Source organism: Labeo rohita, unplaced genomic scaffold (assembly GCF_022985175.1).
Source record: "Labeo rohita strain BAU-BD-2019 unplaced genomic scaffold, IGBB_LRoh.1.0 scaffold_83, whole genome shotgun sequence".
Lineage (NCBI taxonomy): Eukaryota > Metazoa > Chordata > Actinopteri > Cypriniformes > Cyprinidae > Labeo > Labeo rohita.
The window spans coordinates 591,250-610,406 of NW_026129777.1; the positions used below are offsets into that span (position 1 = coordinate 591,250).

General features: G+C 32.1%; 1 protein-coding gene across 2 annotated transcripts in view; it reads left to right on the forward strand.

Annotated features, from left to right (window-relative positions):
* farp1 (FERM, RhoGEF (ARHGEF) and pleckstrin domain protein 1 (chondrocyte-derived)) overlaps positions 1–19,157 on the forward strand; it is a 97,309-nt gene that overhangs the window by 48,089 nt on the left and 30,063 nt on the right. The window contains exons 3-13 of one of the 2 annotated variants that reach the window (XM_051104853.1): positions 6,543–6,647; positions 7,029–7,071; positions 7,162–7,240; positions 12,385–12,482; positions 14,269–14,383; positions 14,695–14,842; positions 14,995–15,090; positions 15,207–15,373; positions 15,621–15,689; positions 16,825–16,900; positions 17,231–18,498. In XM_051104853.1, the coding sequence (XP_050960810.1) occupies positions 6,543–6,647; positions 7,029–7,071; positions 7,162–7,240; positions 12,385–12,482; positions 14,269–14,383; positions 14,695–14,842; positions 14,995–15,090; positions 15,207–15,373; positions 15,621–15,689; positions 16,825–16,900; positions 17,231–18,498 (2,264 nt within the window). The remainder of the gene's footprint in view (positions 1–6,542; positions 6,648–7,028; positions 7,072–7,161; positions 7,241–12,384; positions 12,483–14,268; positions 14,384–14,694; positions 14,843–14,994; positions 15,091–15,206; positions 15,374–15,620; positions 15,690–16,824; positions 16,901–17,230; positions 18,499–19,157) is intronic. The other variant, XM_051104852.1, reaches the window with a different exon arrangement.

Here is a 19,157-nt window from a genome sequence, read left to right on the forward strand (position 1 = left end):
GGTGTTTGTGTTTGAAGTCAGCGTGAAGTCGGGTTCACAACTTGTTTTGCTTCAGTAATGTGTTGGGATGGCTAAAACAGGGCCATAGTGGTTATTGGCTAATTTATTTATTTATTTTTAGCCATTTAAGCTATCTTTTTCAGTACTGTTCAAAAGTACTGAGTACTGTTCAAAAGTTTGAACAATTAAAGCAAAAATAGTAAAAATTGTGAAATATTTTTGCAATTCAAAGTATCTGTTTTCTATGTGAATATATGTTAAAATGTTATTTATTTCTGTGATCAAAGATGAATTTTCAGCATCATTACTCCAGTCTTTAGTTCAAAAGAACAGCATTTATTTAAAATAAAAAAAAAAACTGTAACATTATAAATGTCTCTACTGTCACTTTTGATTAATTTAATGCGTCCTTGATGAATAAAACTCTTAAAAACCATACTGTTTATAGTAAAATCTTTAGCAAATTTGAAAGAATATCCTTAAGATTTTTACAGCAAAAATAGTAGAAATTGTGAAATATTTTTACAATTTAAAATATCTGTTTTCTATGTGAATATATGTTAAAATTATGCTGATTTGCTGCTCAAAGAACATGTTGAAAATAATCGTGCTGCCCAATATTTTTGTGGAAAATGTCATATGTTTTATTTTTTTAGGATTCTTTAATGAATATAAAGTTCAAAAGAACAGCATTTATTTGAAATAAAAATCTTTTGTAACATAAAAAAAAAAATTTAGACAAAATATTGCAGACTGTCTTAAGATTTTTACAGCAAAATAGTAAAAATTGTGAAATATTTTTGCAATTTAAAGTATCTGTTTTCTATGTGAATATATGTTAAAATGTTATTTATTTCTGTGATCAAAGATGAATTTTCAGTATCATTACTCCAGTCTTCAGTTCAAAAGAACAGCATTTATTTAAAATAAAAAAATTGTAACATTATAAATGTCTCTACTGTCACTTTTGATTAATTTAATGCATCCTTGATGAAACCATATGGTTTATAGTAAAATCTTAAGCAAATTTGAAAGAACATCCATTTTTCATGCTGAACATTAGGCCATAATGTTGTGATGTGTACATTTATGTGTAATTTAAATAAATAAATAAATAATTTAGACAAAATATTGCAGACTGACTTAAGATTTTTACAGCAAAAATAGTAGAAATTGTGAAAATATTTTTACAGTTTTAAGTATCTGTTTTTTATGTGAATAGATGTTAAAATGTAATTTATTTTTTGTGATCAATGCTGAATTTTCAGCATCATTAATCACATCTTCAATGTCGCATTATTCTTTAGAAATCATTCTAATATGCTGATTTGCTGCTATTATAGACTTTTATGTTATAAAATATCCCTATCATATATAAATCACTATATTTTCAGACTTAAAAAAAGTGCTGAAATGATGCTCAAAGTGTTATTTGTTAATATTATTCAATATTTTGGAATGGAAAAGTCATTTTAGAGAAAGAAAGATGTTTTTTCTTTAAAATAACATTGTAATCATTCACAGTTAGACCAGACATGTGTATTAAAGTGATAGTTCACCCAAAAATGTAAATTCTGTTATTTACTCCATTTCTTCCAAATGTGACTTTCTTTCCTCTGCTTATAACAAAATAAGGTACTTTGAAGAATGTTGGCAACCAAACAGTTGACGGTACCCATTGACTACCATAGTATGGAAAAAAAGATACTATGGAAGTCAATGGCTACCGTCAAGTGAATGGTTTCCAACATTCTTCAAAACATCTTCTTTTGTCTTCAGCAGAAGAAAGAAACTCCTACAGGTTTGAATCAACCTGCGAATGAGCAAATGACAGCATTTGTCTTTTTTGGGGGGAGTGAACTGTCACTTTAAGAAAGTTGTTTAGTTTCACACTGCCTCCCTTGTGGCACAAAGGCGTTTGTGTTTAAAGTCAAAGTATGTCTGCTCTGGTCTCGATCGTTATCTGAGCTTGTGTTTCAAAGCAAACAGATCGTGCTGGTCTGAGATCTCACATGACATCAGCTGTTTACACTAGAGGTCAGATTCCCATCGACCCCTGCGTGACCTCTGCTCTGCTCCTGTCCTGCGTCGGCCTGCAGCTGCAGCGAGCGTGAGCGAGCCGGTGGTTTCGCCTGTGCCAGCGCTCGTCGTTGTTGGCAGCAGGTGGAGGGTGTTGGATTTGGCGGCTCTCCCGGATCCCCCTGCGGCTCCGGGGCCCGTGCGTTTGTACCGCGGCAAACAGCTGGTAGCCGGTGGGTTTGTGGAGCTCAGCTGCTGCAGGAAGAGCAAAACAAGATGCTTAGAGAAAATATCCTTAGTGAACCTCTCTAGCATGAATTGCACCTTCTATTTTTATTTTATGTGGCTTTTAAACTGCTCTTTAGCCTTTATGTGGTTTTTGACACAAAACAGACTTCAGGATTGCAGCACTGTTTTAATACCGCCTCCGTGTCCTTTTGAGAAATTGTTGCTTGTAAATTTGATGACGATGTAAAAAATGGATCCAGTGGGGAATTTTGTACTTCCTGCTCTGTTTTTAGCACTAGTGTAATCTTGCTTGACCAAACTTTTTGACTATCAGCGTAAAATCTGTTTAGCGGTGCAGCATATTTCCATTTAGATTGAAAAGTTAAGCAACTGACCACAACTAATTTTGTTTTTATGTGTAATTTAGTGTTTAGTAGCATTTATGTGTACTGATTAATACATAAATGTTTGTGTGTGTGTGATTTTTGTATTATAGAATTATTATTTTGTAGTACCTTATACCTATCTAGTCCCTTCTGTTAATGTTTTGTCATTTCATACAGTTTTCGTTATTGATTTTTTTTTTTTTAATTAATGATTAGTTTATTTTGTCATATTTATTATTTTTTTTAACATATTTCTGTTTATATATTACAGTTTTAGTATTTTTGAACCTAAACTTATTTTTATTTACAATTATATACTGCATTATTTATTTATATTCATATATTTAATATTTTGTAGTTCATTGTATTTTTCAACAATGTTGTTGTTATTATACATTGTAAAATAGCTGTAAAATAGCATTCATTTATAGCGTAATTTTTTTTTTTTTATTTTTTTTTTTTTTTACTAATCAAAATTTTAGTGAGATGTGGTACAGAAGTACAGTAACATTATTTTATAAATATTATTATTGTAGTTGTTAATAATAGTAACATTTATATTTATACATTAAACATTTATATGATAGCTTTAATAATATTTTCATGTAATTGTTTAGACATAATTAATGATCAATTTAAATAATAATGAAATAATTATCTTTTTTTCCTTTTGTCATATTTATGACTTGTTAAATATATTTCTGTCTATCTTTTATTTATATTTATTTCATTTTTAGTATTTTTGAACCTAAACCTAGTTTTGATATATACAATTATATATTGCAATATATGTTTTATTTTTGTAATTTTCCATTTCATTTATTTACTTTTCATAATTAATTTTATTATTAATTTTCAATTTAAATTTCAGTTTGTTTCTGCCATTTTTATGTGCTTTTGTCATTTTAATACTTTTTACAAATATTCCTTTTTAGTTTATATTTATTTCAGTTGAAGTACTTTTTGAACTTTAAGTTTTATTTATATACAACAATATTTTTACTATGTATTTATATTTATATATTCATTAATATACTTTTCACTATTAATATAATTTTCACTATTAATTTTAATTTTATTTTGCTTTAATGATTTTGTTATATGCTTTTGTAATTTAAATTTCTTTTCTTTTTTTTAAATAAACCTATTTAGATATATTTTATATTTATTTTATATTTATTTAGCTTATTTTATTTCATGTAGTTTTTCGTCTAATACTTTTGATTTCATTTCAGCTTCAGCAACAAAAAATATTTGTATTATTTTTTTTTTATCTAAATTTATAATATTGATATAAATAATACCTATAATGTATAAACAATACTTAACATTCTCAATTAAATGGTACTAATGGGCTGTAATTGCCAATTGCCTTCCACAGTTTGATTCTTTAATTGGCGTTTCTAGTGTTTTCTCACTAATATGATCATTCTGAGTAGGATCTGCTCTATTTCTTGACCTCTGTGACCATCTCTTATCACACATGCACTAAATCTGACATTTAAACAATCTTTTATGTGGTCCTGGGAGAGTCAGGGAGTGGTTATCCTGCCGTTACTGTAAACACACACACAGCTCCGCTCCAGAAACGCAGATATATCGGCTCATTTATCCGCCCTAATGGAGCTTCTCCATATATTAAATGAACGCCTGCCTCCCAAAATTAACTGGAGCGTTAACTTCGGCTCGCCCTCGCGTGTTTTACTGGACGTGAGCTGGCAGGCGCGGAACGTTTTGGTTGGCAGGAGCGTGAGGTGATGAAATCCAGATAAGTATTAAAGAGCTGTGGTGTGTTTGCTCAGGTTCGCTGAGGTTTAAACTCTTCCTGGATTGTGCTCACTACTGAAGAAGCAGACCTACAGCGATTCTGCACATCTGAATGCATTCACGTGGCCCACGACGCACGACATGATGGAAACCTTTACTAGGCTTTTTATTTCAAATATGAAAAGGTGGAGTTTTTTATTTTATTTTTTTTAGTGATATAGTGAAATCAATTTTTATTTATATATTACAATTATATTTAATGTAATAATTATAGTATTATTATATTATTAATGTGTTATTAATTATTACTTTATTTTTTTAATAATGATATATTTTTTACTTATGTAATATGGTAGAAATTATTAACATGTAGTTTATTAAGCTAAGTAATACTAATAATAATAATAACAATAATAATAATAATAATTATTATTATTATTAAGTAAATATGAATACTAATAATACTAAATAATACAAAAAAAATTATTATTAATTTTATTATTATTATTATTATTATTATTATTATTATTATTTAGCTTAATACACTACATGTGTAGTTTACCTTGCACAACAAGCATTTCTGTACCACATCTTACTTAGAAAAAATGGTAAATTATGCTATTTTAAAATCTATGCTAATAATAATAATAATAATAATAATAATTATTATTATTATTATTATTATTATTATTATTATTATTAAGTAAATATGAACACTAATAATACTAAATAATACAAAAAATCAATAATTATTATTAATAATTGTATTATTATTATTATTATTATTATTATTATTATTATTTAGCTTAATACTCTAAATGTGTAGTTTACTTAGAAAAACTGTAAATTTATGCTATTTTAATATATATGCTAATAATAATAATTATTATTATTATTATTATTATTATTATTACTGTTATAAAGGGGTAAATTGAAAACTATTTTTTATTACATTTTTATTTATTTAATATGTACTTTTAATTACTCATGAATATTAAATATTATTGTTTTATAATTTTATAACCAGTTTCACTTTTAAAAATTATTATTATTAAGTAATTATAAATACTAATAAAGCTAAATAATAAAAAAATATTAATAATGATGATATTAATAATAATAATAATTATTATTATTATTATTATAATAATAAAGGGTTAATCAAAAACTATATTTTTAATTCGAATTTTATTTAATATTTACTGTTAATTACCCATGAATAATATTATTATTGTTGTTGTTGTTGTTGTTGTTGTTGTTGTTGTTGTTAAGTAATTATGAATACTAATAATACTAAATAATAATAAAAAAAAATTATTATTATTATTATTATACTTTTTAAAATAGCTTTAAAATAGCTTCTTTTTCCTTCTTTTTTTTACAAATTAAAATTTTCAATTTAGTGAGATGTGATACAGAAATGTTTATAGTGTTTTAGGTAAAATTATTGTATTAGTTTTATTATTGTAGTTGTTGATAATAATAGTAACTATAATAATAGTTCGGGCCATTTTGTAAAATTTTTCAAATGTATGATAATTATTTAAAAAAAAATTATGATATATTTATGTTTCTATATAATAAGAATATAATAAATATGTAATATAGTGCATATATTTATCAAGATGCTCCAAAATAGTTATTTTTTCCTCCTGTGAATCCTATATGAAAATTTTCATTAGGATCCTTTTGGAAATTAAAGCAGAAATTCCAGTAGAAATGCCTGTTTCTTCATGAATGTTTTTGGCTGCAAGCGTGGCGTGTGTGCGTGTTTGTGTTGTCTGGTCTGGTTTTAACAGTGAGCTCATGGGTCACGACAGCAAGCAAGTTTCCTTGAAACTCTTGTGAAATCGATTAAGAGTGTGTTTGTTTGAATAACAAACTCTCTGTGTGCTGTTGTCTTTACTGTTTACTGTAATTACACATTTCACTGAAGTCTTTGATCCTGCCGCAGCGTTAGTACAAACTGAGACTGTTGATGTTGAAGTCAGAATGAAGTGACATTTGCAACCTGTGAAACGAAATATTCATTTGGAATTTCTTTCCTAAGCACAAAAAAGTGCTTGCACATGTGTCTGTGCCATCAGATGAACTGCTGTATGTGTTTCATGTCTAGAAGTGATTTTCTTTTCGGTTTCACAGCAACGGGCTCCAGGGAAGGCGCTGTTTGACCTGGTTTGTGCTCACCTCAACCTCATCGAGGGCGATTACTTCGGTTTGGAGTTTCAGGACCAGCGTAAAATGACCGTGAGCAACACTTCATTTGTAATTCTGATGTCAATATGTGAAACATAAGCTAACATTATGAACAGTATTCATGTGCTAAGGTTCTTTGTTTCCATTAGAAATGTAGACAGAGAGGCTCCGTATCAAACCCTAGTGAGCTGCCTACTTAGACAGCATTTGTAGGCATGAACATGCAACACTAGACATCAGACAGATGTGTGTTTTTTTTTTTTTATTATTTATTTTATTTTTTTTAACTGATAGGCCAATCCTGATATGTTGAGTTTCTTATTTATTTTATTTATTATTATTATTTTTTTAAATGTTTATGTTATAATTGTATGTTCTCATATGTACAGTATCACTGTCTGACATGTTTGTTTGGTTTGACTCTTCTCTCAGGTGTGGTTGGATCTGCTGAAGCCGATTCTAAAGCAAATCAGACGTACGTATGATGCGAGTGTCTCTCATATGAGTTGATCTGGTGAAAATGAATCAAACGTGATTATCATGCATCAAGTTTGTGTGTCTCCAGGACCCAAGAACACCATCCTGCGCTTCGTGGTGAAGTTCTTCCCTCCCGATCACACGCAGCTGTTAGAAGAGCTCACCAGGTGCCGTTTGATTATTCTTTTACAACCTTTCATATAACTAACACTTACTATAACCATTTATACGGATGGGAATGCAATAATAATAATAATAATAATAATAATAATAATAATAATAGTAATAGTAATAGTAATAGTAATAGTAATAATAACCATGAGTGTCTAATATGTAAAACTTAAAAATGTAAGTGTCTATATTTATTTATTTGTTTATTATTTTTTAAAAGCATGCATAAACAAAATTCAAAGGTGACTCATCATAATTTAATGTCACAACTGTAACTACATTGTGATATAATATATATATGTGTGTGTATATATATATATATATATATATATATATATATATATTATTTATTTATTTATTTTTTTTTATAAATAATCTTTAAGTTCCGAATAACAGAGTAAGTAATCAAATGAGATGAAGTTCTGTTTAAGTATTTTACTGTTTTTGTTTTTTGTTTTTTTTTTTTTTTTACTAAAAAATGCATAACTTTATTATATATTCTGTATAAATTAAATAAATTTTTAAGTACATTTTCTCATTTCATTTTTTTTTTTATAATTTAAAGTAATTAATAATAAAAAAAAGTTCAAATAAAAACTAAAAAGAAACTGTTAGTATGAAACTTGCAAAATGATGGTTATAGATTTAAATAATATTAATATTAATTGAAAATAAAATAATAAATCATTTTTAAATGATAGAACTATCTTAAGTTTAACTTTAATAATTGAGTTTTGAAGCATACTGATATAGTTTAAGTGTTATCATTTATTTGTTATGAATAATCTTCAAGCTGCAAATAAAGAAACTAATTAGAGGAGACAAAGTATCTTTCATTTGTTGAATATTTTACTTAATTAGAAGTGCATAAATTGTTCATGAATTAATAAAAATATTAGATTGATTTTACACAATTTCCAGCAATAATATACAAAAAAAATAAATAAATAAATAAATAAACATTAACATTAAACAAATCTCAAATGTTGTTCTTGTCCGTGTCCATTTGTAAAAAAACACATAAATGTTATAAATGTTTTTTTTTTTTTTTTCAAGTTGAGATTTTTGCATCATCTGAAAGCTGGATAAATAAGCTTTACATTGATGTATGTATTTAATAGGACAATATTTGGCCGAGACACAACTATTTGAAAATCTGGAATCTGATGGTGCAAAAAAAATCATAATATTGAGAACATTTTAAGGTTGTCCAAATGAAGTTCTCAGTAATGGTACTAAAAAAATTAAGTTTTGATATATTTACAGTAGGAAATGTACAAAATATCTTCATGGAACATGATCTTAATGATTTTTGGCATAAAATAAAAATGTATTTTTGGCTATTGCTAGAAATATACCCGTGCTGCTTATGACTGGTTTTGTGGTCCAGGGTCACAAATATTACAAGTCATTCTTAATTTGCATTTCAGTATATAAACGATCAGAACATGAACGTTGGTGACATTTATTCAGTTCAGTCGTTACGTGGCCTCAATCACTCAATATTAATATAATGCGTCTGATGTAGAAAGTGAATGAAGTGGCCTGTAAATCATGAAAGAGCTTTCAGGCGCTGTAACGTCCCTAACAAATGACTTATTTATGGCCGAACTGCATGTTAATATGCTGCGGCCGATTGTGTCGACGCGTCATTGCCTGACAAGCGTAATGAATTTTACAACACGTTCGCTGACAGAATGACTTGTGGCACATTTCCCTGTCGGCTTTAGAAAGTCAGGCATCATTCAGGAGAACAGTTGGTGCTGCTAAAGAAAATCTGAGGCTGAATAAGACTGCGTTCGGGTCTCCCAGGAGTCTCGGGGTTTTCTCAAAGCGACACGCTGTTCTGGCTGGACTGTCAGTAGCTGCTGGCAGGAGAGAATGAGTTTCTGATTTTCCTGGGATGGCTGCGTATTATATTACCACCAAACCTGAAATGTTCAGGCCAAGGACATTTTGCCTTTGCAAAAACACTCCAAGCTGTAAAAATCAGTTTGATGGATTATGTAAACATAGCGGATGTCTTACTAGAACATTTTGGAAATCGTTAAGAAAAATCATGAACTGAAGAGTATGGAAAAACTTGTAGTTGAATTAAAAACTGAAGATTATGTGTGATTTTAGTAGGTTTTTTTTTTAATGTTTGAGATGTTTTTAACATGTTATTTTAAGATTATCCAGGGTTATTATAGTTAACTAATGCTAAAACTGAAACTAAAACTAAATCCTTAAAAAATGTAATAAAATAAATGTTAACCGAAATAAAATAAAATATTTTTAAAAAAAAATTATGTAAGCTAGTTGCCACGACAGCATTTTTAATTTAGAAATTACAAAAACACAACAAAATACAAAAAAAAAACTACAAATTAAAATTGAAGCAGAAAATATAAAAATAAAACCTCAAAATAGTAACACATTTTCTATAACTCTGCTATTTATGTATTATTATAGTATTTATTAATGTTTTAAATTACCTTTTATATTTTCAGTTTTCATTCATTTTTATTTTGTCATTTTATTATTTTTAAAAGTTGTTTTTTTTAAATAGTTCTATTTAGCTTTAATTTATTTGTATTTTAGTTTAGTGTTAATAATTTTTTAAATACCTCAAATTAAACTTTTAGTAAAGTTTTTACTTTTTAATCTAATATTTTTATACTATTTTATTTTATCTTAATTTCAATTATAGAAAATGTTGTTTGTAATAGTTTTGAAGGAAGAGAGGTTTAAGAAGGCAAAAGAGTAGGCGGTTTGAACAAAATCCTATTTCATGGTATGACTAATTTTATGCAGCAGTGATGGTATAAATCATAACATAGTTATTTTGGCTGGAAACCACATTAAAAATAAGCTCATATTACATAACCACTTGGAAATGCTTATTTGTTGATAATCCAGTGAATTAAATTCTTCACACTTGGTGGTGATTCATCTCATTTGTTTTTGTATCTGGAGCTTGAAGGGGACAAACCAAAATATTCTTATTAAAAAGTTCTGCCATTATGTAATGCATGAAATATTTTATATATAAGTACAGATAATGGTTTAATTCAGTTGCATTTATAGCTGTATCTGTTTCTGATTTTGATAGCTGTCATTACAATTCAAAAGCTATAAGAAAATTGTTTTTGTTTCTTATTTTTTTTTGCACATTTTATTTGACACATAAAGTTTAAAATAACTATTATCATGTTTTGCGAGGGTTCACTAAAAATATCGTCAGTGCAAGCACAAATACAGACTATGGTCCAGCAGAAGAATCCCTGTTGTTAAGTCGTGAGTCCTGTTTGATCGTATAATCAACTGAATAATGATTTCATTGTGTTTGGCAGCAGGACAATAACAGATGGACATACTGAGAGAGAAACGCTGCCAAACTCAATCAGAGCGTCTCTTTATAGTTCACGACTGCACTTAGCGTCATCAGAAGATGCTGTTAAAGCGAGACTAACCTTCAAACACAAACACTTCTGATCTGCCCTCATGAAAATATCAAAGTATTGATTAAACAGAGCTAAAGTAGACTTTCACCTACTAAATATACCTAACAATTTAAATAATGTGTCATTATATTGTTGCTGTATGCTCACGTAAGGCTATTTAAGGGAGAAGTCCACTTCCAGAACAACAATTCACAAATAATTTACTCACCCCCTTGTCATCCAAGATGTTCTTGTCTTTCTGTCTTTAGTTGTGAAGAAATTATGGTTTTTGAGGAAAGCATTTCAGGATTTTTCTTCATACAATGGACTGATATGGTGCCCCGATTTTGAACTTCTAAAACGTAGTTTAAATGCAGCTTCAAAGGCTCTAAACGATCCCAGCTGAGGAAGAAGGGTCTTATCTAGCGAAACGATCTTTCTTTTTTTTTTTCAGAAAATAAAAATGTGTATACTTTTTAAGCACAAAAGCTTGTGTAGCACAGGCTCTGGGATGCGCGTTCATAACGTACTATTGAATAACGTCGAAAGGTCACGCCAGAACTACAGACCCAGTGTTTACAAAGCGAACACGCAAAGACTAAGAAAGTGCAAGTAAGTCAAATGCTCTTCACAAACAAAAAGGTACAACGATGTCGGACGATTCTGAAGTTGTAGGAGAAAATAAGATGGAGTTTTTCGCCATACTCTACCTTTTTTAGCCGAAGTACACAGACGATGAACTTAGACATGATTTGTAGTAGTGATGGGAAGTTCGGATCATTTTTACTGACTCAGCAAAATGAACGAATCTTTTTTTCGAGTCATTTCAGCAAAAAATATAATTAAAATGTTATCTGTTAATTCTCTAACACATCTACTGCTTACACAAACACTGATCACACTACAAACAAGACAAAACTATAATGCTATAAGAAACAGAAAAGATTAATTCATTGTTTACGTGGGTCTTTAGTTTGTGATTAGCTCACCTCGCCTCTTATCTGACAAGTTTTGGGGTTTGAGTCGTTCGTTCATCATGTGACAGCACCATAAGATGAACAATTGACTCAGAAACCCGAAGACTCGAAACAGGTGAACTAATTCCAGTACAGAACCTAATAGGATGTTGCGAATACACGACTGAACGAATCACTCCCCGAGATGACTCGTTCTTCCCGAGTCACATTAAAGATTCATTCAAAATGTAAGAATCGTTCAAGAACGACCTGTGAACACGCATCCCAGAGCCTGTGCTACACAAGCTTTTGTGCTTAAAAAGTATACTAAAAAAGTAAAAGTATGTTTTTTTTTTTTGTTTGTTTTTTTTTGTTTTGTTTTTTTTAATGACCGATTGTTTTGTTAGATAAGACCCTTCTTCCTCTGCTGGGATCGTTTAGAGCCTTTGAAGCTGCATTTAAACTACATTTTGGAAGTTCATCGGGTCCATTATATGAAGAAAAATCCTGAAATGTTTTCCTCAAAAACCAGAAAGACATGAACATATTGGATGACAAGGGGGTGAGTACATTATTTGTAAATTGTTGTTCTGAAAGTGGACTTCTCCTTTAAATTAATTGTGTAGTTGATGCACACATTAAACTGTCTGTAATTCAGTCAATGAGCGTCTGTCACTCTACTGAAACCTTCACATTGATTTACTGTCCGTCATTCTGATTCAGTCTCTTCTCTAAATTGCTCTAATTATGTCCCGACAGGTATCTTTTCGCCTTGCAGATCAAGCATGACCTTGCCTGTGGACGTTTGACCTGCAACGAAAGCAGCGCCGCCCTGCTGGTGTCTCATATAGTGCAATGTAAGACATTTAAGATCTTTTACCAGCACTAGAAATATGAATATTCACTCTGATTTAATTTGATTATGATCCTTAATGAAATAAGATGCATGCTTCAAATAAAAAACAAATCTAAATTTGGCTGATGTTGAACTGAAAATAGGTCAGGAATTGTATTTTGGGTAAGAAATGAATGCATAATGCGTTGCATACTGTTATAGTGATTATTAACATTAATTCTGTTGCATTGTTATTTTCAGTTTGATGGTTTTGGCACCATTCATACAGTCAAACGCAAAAAACATTCACACATTAGGGAGCTGGAAATAGGTCAAGACTTGTATTGAGGACAATAAAGGCGCTGAACAAACAGAATTATGATCTATATTAAATCTCCATCACATAAGCAGTGTTTGCTAAGTATATTAATCTTGTAGACTTGTTTTTGTCGAGCTGACGCTTCAGCAGAATTCCTAAAGGATTGTTTGAATGACGGCGCTGTCATCGAGCGGACGGATTGGAATATACTTCATGTTGTTGCTCGTGCTAAACCATGTTCAGATCATGTCAAACAAGCTTTGCTTCCACATCACTACATCATAGACTGGTTAGTTGCTATGGAAACCGCTGCTAAGGATGCTGAGGACTAGAGTAGCATCAGTAATAGAATCAAGAGACTGACCAGTGCTACAAACCAGAGGGTTTAATCCAATATAATGCATTAAAAATCAAATACAGTCTTATATACTGGAACTGCCAAATTGATTTTTTTTAATATAATAATAAGTAATAATATAATATAATGCAATATGATATGATATAATATAATATAATAGCAGCAAATCTATAGAAAAATATTAATTAATTGTATTTAATCTTATTTTGTTAAATATACTGGAACTGACAAACAGACAAATGTTGTTGTTGTTGTTGTTGTTGTTGTTGTTGTTGTTGTTGTTGTTGTTGTTGTTGTTTTTTGTGCCAAAGTAATATAATATAATATAATATAATATAATAGCAGCAAATCTATAGGAAAAAATATTAATTAATTGAATTTAAACTTATATTGTAATACTTTTAACTGTATTTAAAAATTAAATACAGTGTTAAATATACTAGAACTGACAAACAGACAAATGTTTTTTTTTTTTTTTGCCAATATAGCATAATATGACATATAATATAATATAATATAATATAATATAATATAATATAATATAATATAATATAATGTAATATAATATAATATAATATAATGTAATATAATGCAATATAATATAATAATATAAGCAAATCTAATAGGAAATGTTGTTGTTGTTGTTGTTGTTGTTGTTGTTGTTTTTTGTGCCAAAGTAATATAATATAATATAATATAATATAATATAATATAATAGCAGCAAATAATATTAATTAATTGAATTTAATCTTATTTTGTTATACTTTTAACTGTATTTAAAAATTAAATACAGTGTAAAACAGATAAATGTAATTAAAGTTTTTTTTGTTTGTTTGTTTGTTTGTTTTTTTGCCAATATAATATAATATAATATAATATAATTTTTTCTGGACAAATGTAATGTTTTTTTTTTTTTTTTTTTTTTTTTGCCAGAATAAATATATATTTTGTAAAATAATATGTATTAAATAACCATGTGGTAATTTATGTTTTTAGGATAGTCCAGTGAATTAATTACTTACTGTTTTTTTTTCTTTCTTTTTTTTTTTTTTTGTAATTTTGCTAAATATATATTGTTGTATACTGAAATAATATATGCATAAAGAAATGTCTCTGTTTCTATGGTTACAGCTGAGATTGGAGACTTTGATGAGGTGCAGTGCAAACAACATCTACTCAACAACAAGTACATTCCTGAGCAGGACACTCTGATGGACAAGATCATTGAATACCATCGGAAACACGTGTGAGTGTAAAGTCAAGTCAAACCAGTTATTTAGTTTAATAAAATGTACAATGACGCCATATACAATTTGTAGATTGCTTTGACATTTAAAGTTCAGACCATTTTTAATTTAAAAAATGCCTGTAAACTATGTGATATTTATCAGAGAACAGATTTAATCAGCTATTATGAACAATTATTAAAGTTCAGATCCTGGATGCTGATTCTTTTAAGGTCATGATTATTAAGCTTGTTACTTACAATCTTAAACTTGTAGAGATTCTTCACACAAATGCTATGGCTTAATTTTGTGTAATTTAACCCTTTCACAGCGGGCAAACACCAGCTGAATCAGACTACCAGCTTTTGGAGATCGCACGAAGACTTGAGATGTACGGAGTGCGTCTTCACCCCGCAAAAGATCGCGAGGGCACAAAGCTCAGCCTCGCCGTGGCCCATTCTGGTGTGCTGGTCTTTCAGGTAAGTTTCAAGTGTTTTTTTTTTTTTTTTCTCAAATAAAGAAGGGTACTATTGTGGCTATATGAGGTTTATCCTGGAGTACTGTGTTCTATGTTGTGGTTTCTATTGTCTTAAATTGTCTCTAAATGCACTTTTGTGTCTGACTTCTAAAGGGACACACCAAAATAAATTCGTTCAACTGGTCTAAAGTCCGCAAGCTGAGCTTCAAAAGGAAGCGCTTTCTTATAAAACTACGACCTGACTTAAATGTAAGTGCTTTCTTGATTGTTTTATAACAATATCCAAATGTCTCCATTGGCCCTGTAGTTTAGTTGTTTCAAAGGGAACATTAAAATAACAAAATGTTCTGTTTCTGCTCTTGTAGCAGAGTAACTGTCAGGATACTCTGGAGTTTATGATGGGAAGCAGGGACTGCTGCAAGGTGTTTTGGAAAATTTGTGTGGAGTATCATGCCTTTTTCCGCCTGTTCGAAGAACCCAAACCCAAGCCCAAACCGGTTCTGTTTACCAGGGGTTCCTCCTTCAGATTCAGGTAATAACATCTGCAATCAAAGTTGTCTTAAACTTAAATTGTGTCTTCACCATCACCAGAAATGAAATGTACCACTAAGGGACATTGCAGAAACGATTTACCTCAGTAACTTCTTTCTCTAGCTCAGCATATAGTGCAAGTATGTCTCATTTCTTGCCAGATGGTTAATGTTTTGACAATTGCACATTTTCTGCTTCTTTCTTTGTTTCTGAACCTCTCTGTCATCTGTCATGTTTTGTCTCATTAGTGGCCGCACACAAAGGCAGGTGATTGATTATGTAAAGGACTCTGAATTCAAAAAGGTTCCATTTGAAAGGTGAGTTTTCTCTGTTGACCTTTGTCTAAATGTCACTGCCTTGCTGCTGCATTTAATTTCCCTCCAAAGTAGTCAGCACACTGGTTATCTGTTTCCCAAGAACCTTTGAGATAAATCAAATTTTGCATTCATCAACACCACGCCCCATTTACATGCCACTTCATGACTCTTTTATCCAAATGACATTCAGATATGAATATATTCCATTCCATTCTTCATGGTTCATGTTCACCAGGTGTATTGTGAAATATGTCATATGCCACAATCTAAAACCACCTAGCAATGACCTACAAACTACCCAGAAATCCATAGAAACCACCTAGCAGATCACCTAAAACATAGTAGAGAGCACTTAACAGATCACCCAAAACATACTAGAGAGCACCTAGCAGCACCCTATAAATCACCCAGAAAACTATAGAAACCACCTAGCAATGGCCTAGAAATTACTCAGAATACCCTAGAAACCTCCTAGGAATGCCTTAGAAATCAGCCAAAACATCCTAGAAACAGCCTAGCAACGCCCTAGAAACCACCCAAAACTCCATAGAAACCACCTAGGAATGCCTTAGAAACCACCCAAAACATCCTAAAAAGCACCCTAGCAGAAAACAGCCAAAACATCCTACAAAGCATCTAGCAATGCCCTAGAAACTATCCAAAACACTATAGAATCCACCTAGCAATGGCCTAGAAATGTCCAAATACCCTAGAAACCTCCTAACCTAGACCTTAATGCTTTAGAAATCACCCAAAAAATATAAGAAAGCACCCTAGCAGAAATCAGCCAAAACATCCTACAAAGCATCTAGCAACACCCTAAAACCACCCAAAACACCATAGAAACCACCTAGTAATGGCCTAGAAATGACCCCAGCTACCCTAGAAACCCTTTGGGAATGCCTTAGAAAGCAATGCCCTAGCAACCACCCAATTCACCCTAACTTTTTTAGGTTTTTAAGCACTAGATGAAAAAATCTAGTCGTTGTCTCGCTGTATCCTTCTAGTTAGTTAGCAGCAGTCATCGTACAGTAATCCAATCAGCCAACATCCATAAAGCAGCTGAGTGGAAATATGTCGAAGAGATCCCCTTGGGAAAACTCCCTGCTAATAATTTCCAATCTTCCATCCTCAGAAAACACAGTAAAATCCAGTCCAGCAGCAGTCTTTCTCCATTCCCTCCCAGGCTGTGTGCCGAGGGTCAAGGAGAGGTGAGTAGTGTAATCTATCTTAGTGTATAAACATACCAAGAATGCAATAAAATATCCCATATTATGCAAGCTTAAAGTCAACATCAGAATCAAGCCCAATCACTTTCTAAATACACGTTCCTGGTATTATTTCGAATTAATCATTAATTGACCTTTTTCCACCAAAATGTAATAACTGAATTTGATTCATGGGTCTGCTTCCATTCTGGTATAAAAAAGTGGCTTGCAACTGCGATTTCTTGTTGACTTTAAAGTGCCAGTGTTAAGAGTGGTCAATTTATGCCTCTCATCCTCTTCCTTCTCAAATATCTTGCATTCTATATGTTACAGAGGAATACTAGTGCTTCAGCAAACCAGGCGGACTCACCTGTTGGGCGCACCCAAGTGACTGTTGAAAACCCGGCTCTCCAGCGTTACACTGGAAGCCTAACCTCGCAGACCAACGGATGCCGAAACGGGACCCACGACGAGGCAGATGCTCGATTAAAGCCATCTCCTTCCAAGCAGCAGGCCGAGCATCTGAGCACAGGTCTAGCATTGCATGCTGCCAAGTGTAGCAGTTCCTCGATACCTTACATCGACTGCAGTGATGTAGATAGCGAATATGATGTGGTCAAAGGCCGCATCACTAGGTCTCACTCCCACACACATGACAATGATGAGGTTGAGCCAACTGGACGTAGAGTGGGCAAGAGTAATGGTTACGGAAATGGTCAGCACAATGGACAAGGGGCAAGCAAGTCTAGATTTCGGGAGTCTCCTTTGACCAGCCATCGGTTGGGTCAGAGTTCAGATACCTTCAACGGTAGTCAGTTGTCTAATGGGTCATTTTGTGGTAATGGATCACCACGTGCTCTACCCCTGAGTAGTACCTTGGTGGATGAATTGTTTCAAGGTATGGATAGACGTGGTCTGGTGTCACCTTCCAGTCATTTAGTTAGTTCCCGGAGTGCAAACTGTAGCCCAGTGATGAGCAGTTTTCACAAAACCAACTCCCTGAACCATCCCGAGCAGATCGGCTATAGCGGTCGCCGGCGTTGGGATGACGGTAGCCACTACCTTACCAATGGCCGATCTGGGAGTGAGCCTCAACATTATGGGAGCTACTCCCCAATTGTCAATCGATCCCCACACTTGCAGAAACTTCAAAACGGCATGCGCAACCGTTCCGACACCGATCCCATGATCTTAAGCCAGTTAAGTTCAACCCTGGCCAACGAACCACGATCAGTGGTCTCGAGGGCTGAACGTATGGCTGCCCTTGAGCGCCGTGTGGCTGCTAATGGGCTTGGAGCATCTAGCCAAGCTCGATCCAGCAATGTCCAGAGACTCTATGGAAGCCGGTTGAGTGCTAATGACCACAATAGCCCAGTCCATATGATTGATGGTTCCACTAGTAGTGGAACAGAGTCTAGTGATACCGAGTCAGATGCAGGCAGCAACTCTTACAGTCAGCCCCTGGTCTTTGGAAACCCCGGGGCAGCCAATTCCTCCCCTATGCCCCGAAGCAAGTTCTCATTTGGCAGCCTCCAACTGGAGGACGAGGGTCAGGGGGGAGATGATGGCTACAGTTATCCCATCAATGACGAGGATGGGGCGCAATTCTTCAACTGCTAGAGAAGATGAAGTGTGCCTGGTTATTGGTTGACTATACATCCTTTTTGCAACTTGGAGACCCAGTCAAGGTACTTTAAGGTGCATTGTGTAGTTTCTGTGCCGTTAGAGGCACCATGGCATGACCTGCCATAGCATTAACCAATTGTGCTTTGGCAGATACGGGCAGTGTTTGGGAAATACATTAGGTGGCACTCGTTGAGCAAGGATTATGCTTTACAAGAATAACAAGATTAGCAATGATGGTATTTTTGTGATATCTGGAAGGTTAAGGAAGAAGACTCTGTTCGGCTGGAAAGAAATACTGAAATACTTCAAATATGCACAAATCATATCTATTACTCTTAGAAGACTAACTGAAGATTAATGAGGAATTGAAGATCCTTCTGCAAAGTGCCATGTCTGTAAATGTAGAAAAATGAAATCTAATTGCAATTGCTATATAAGGTTACCCATATTACTGCTAACCAATTGACTAGTCATATTGCCAAAAGTGTAATCTTGTGAAAGATATCTTTGTCATTCCTGTAGAAACAAAGAATTACAAAAATACCGAAAAATACCATGCCTTTACTCAACGTGTAAATACCTTTCCGTTAGCCATAGCTTACAGAAGCTAATGTCAGCTAATGCTTTAATGCAT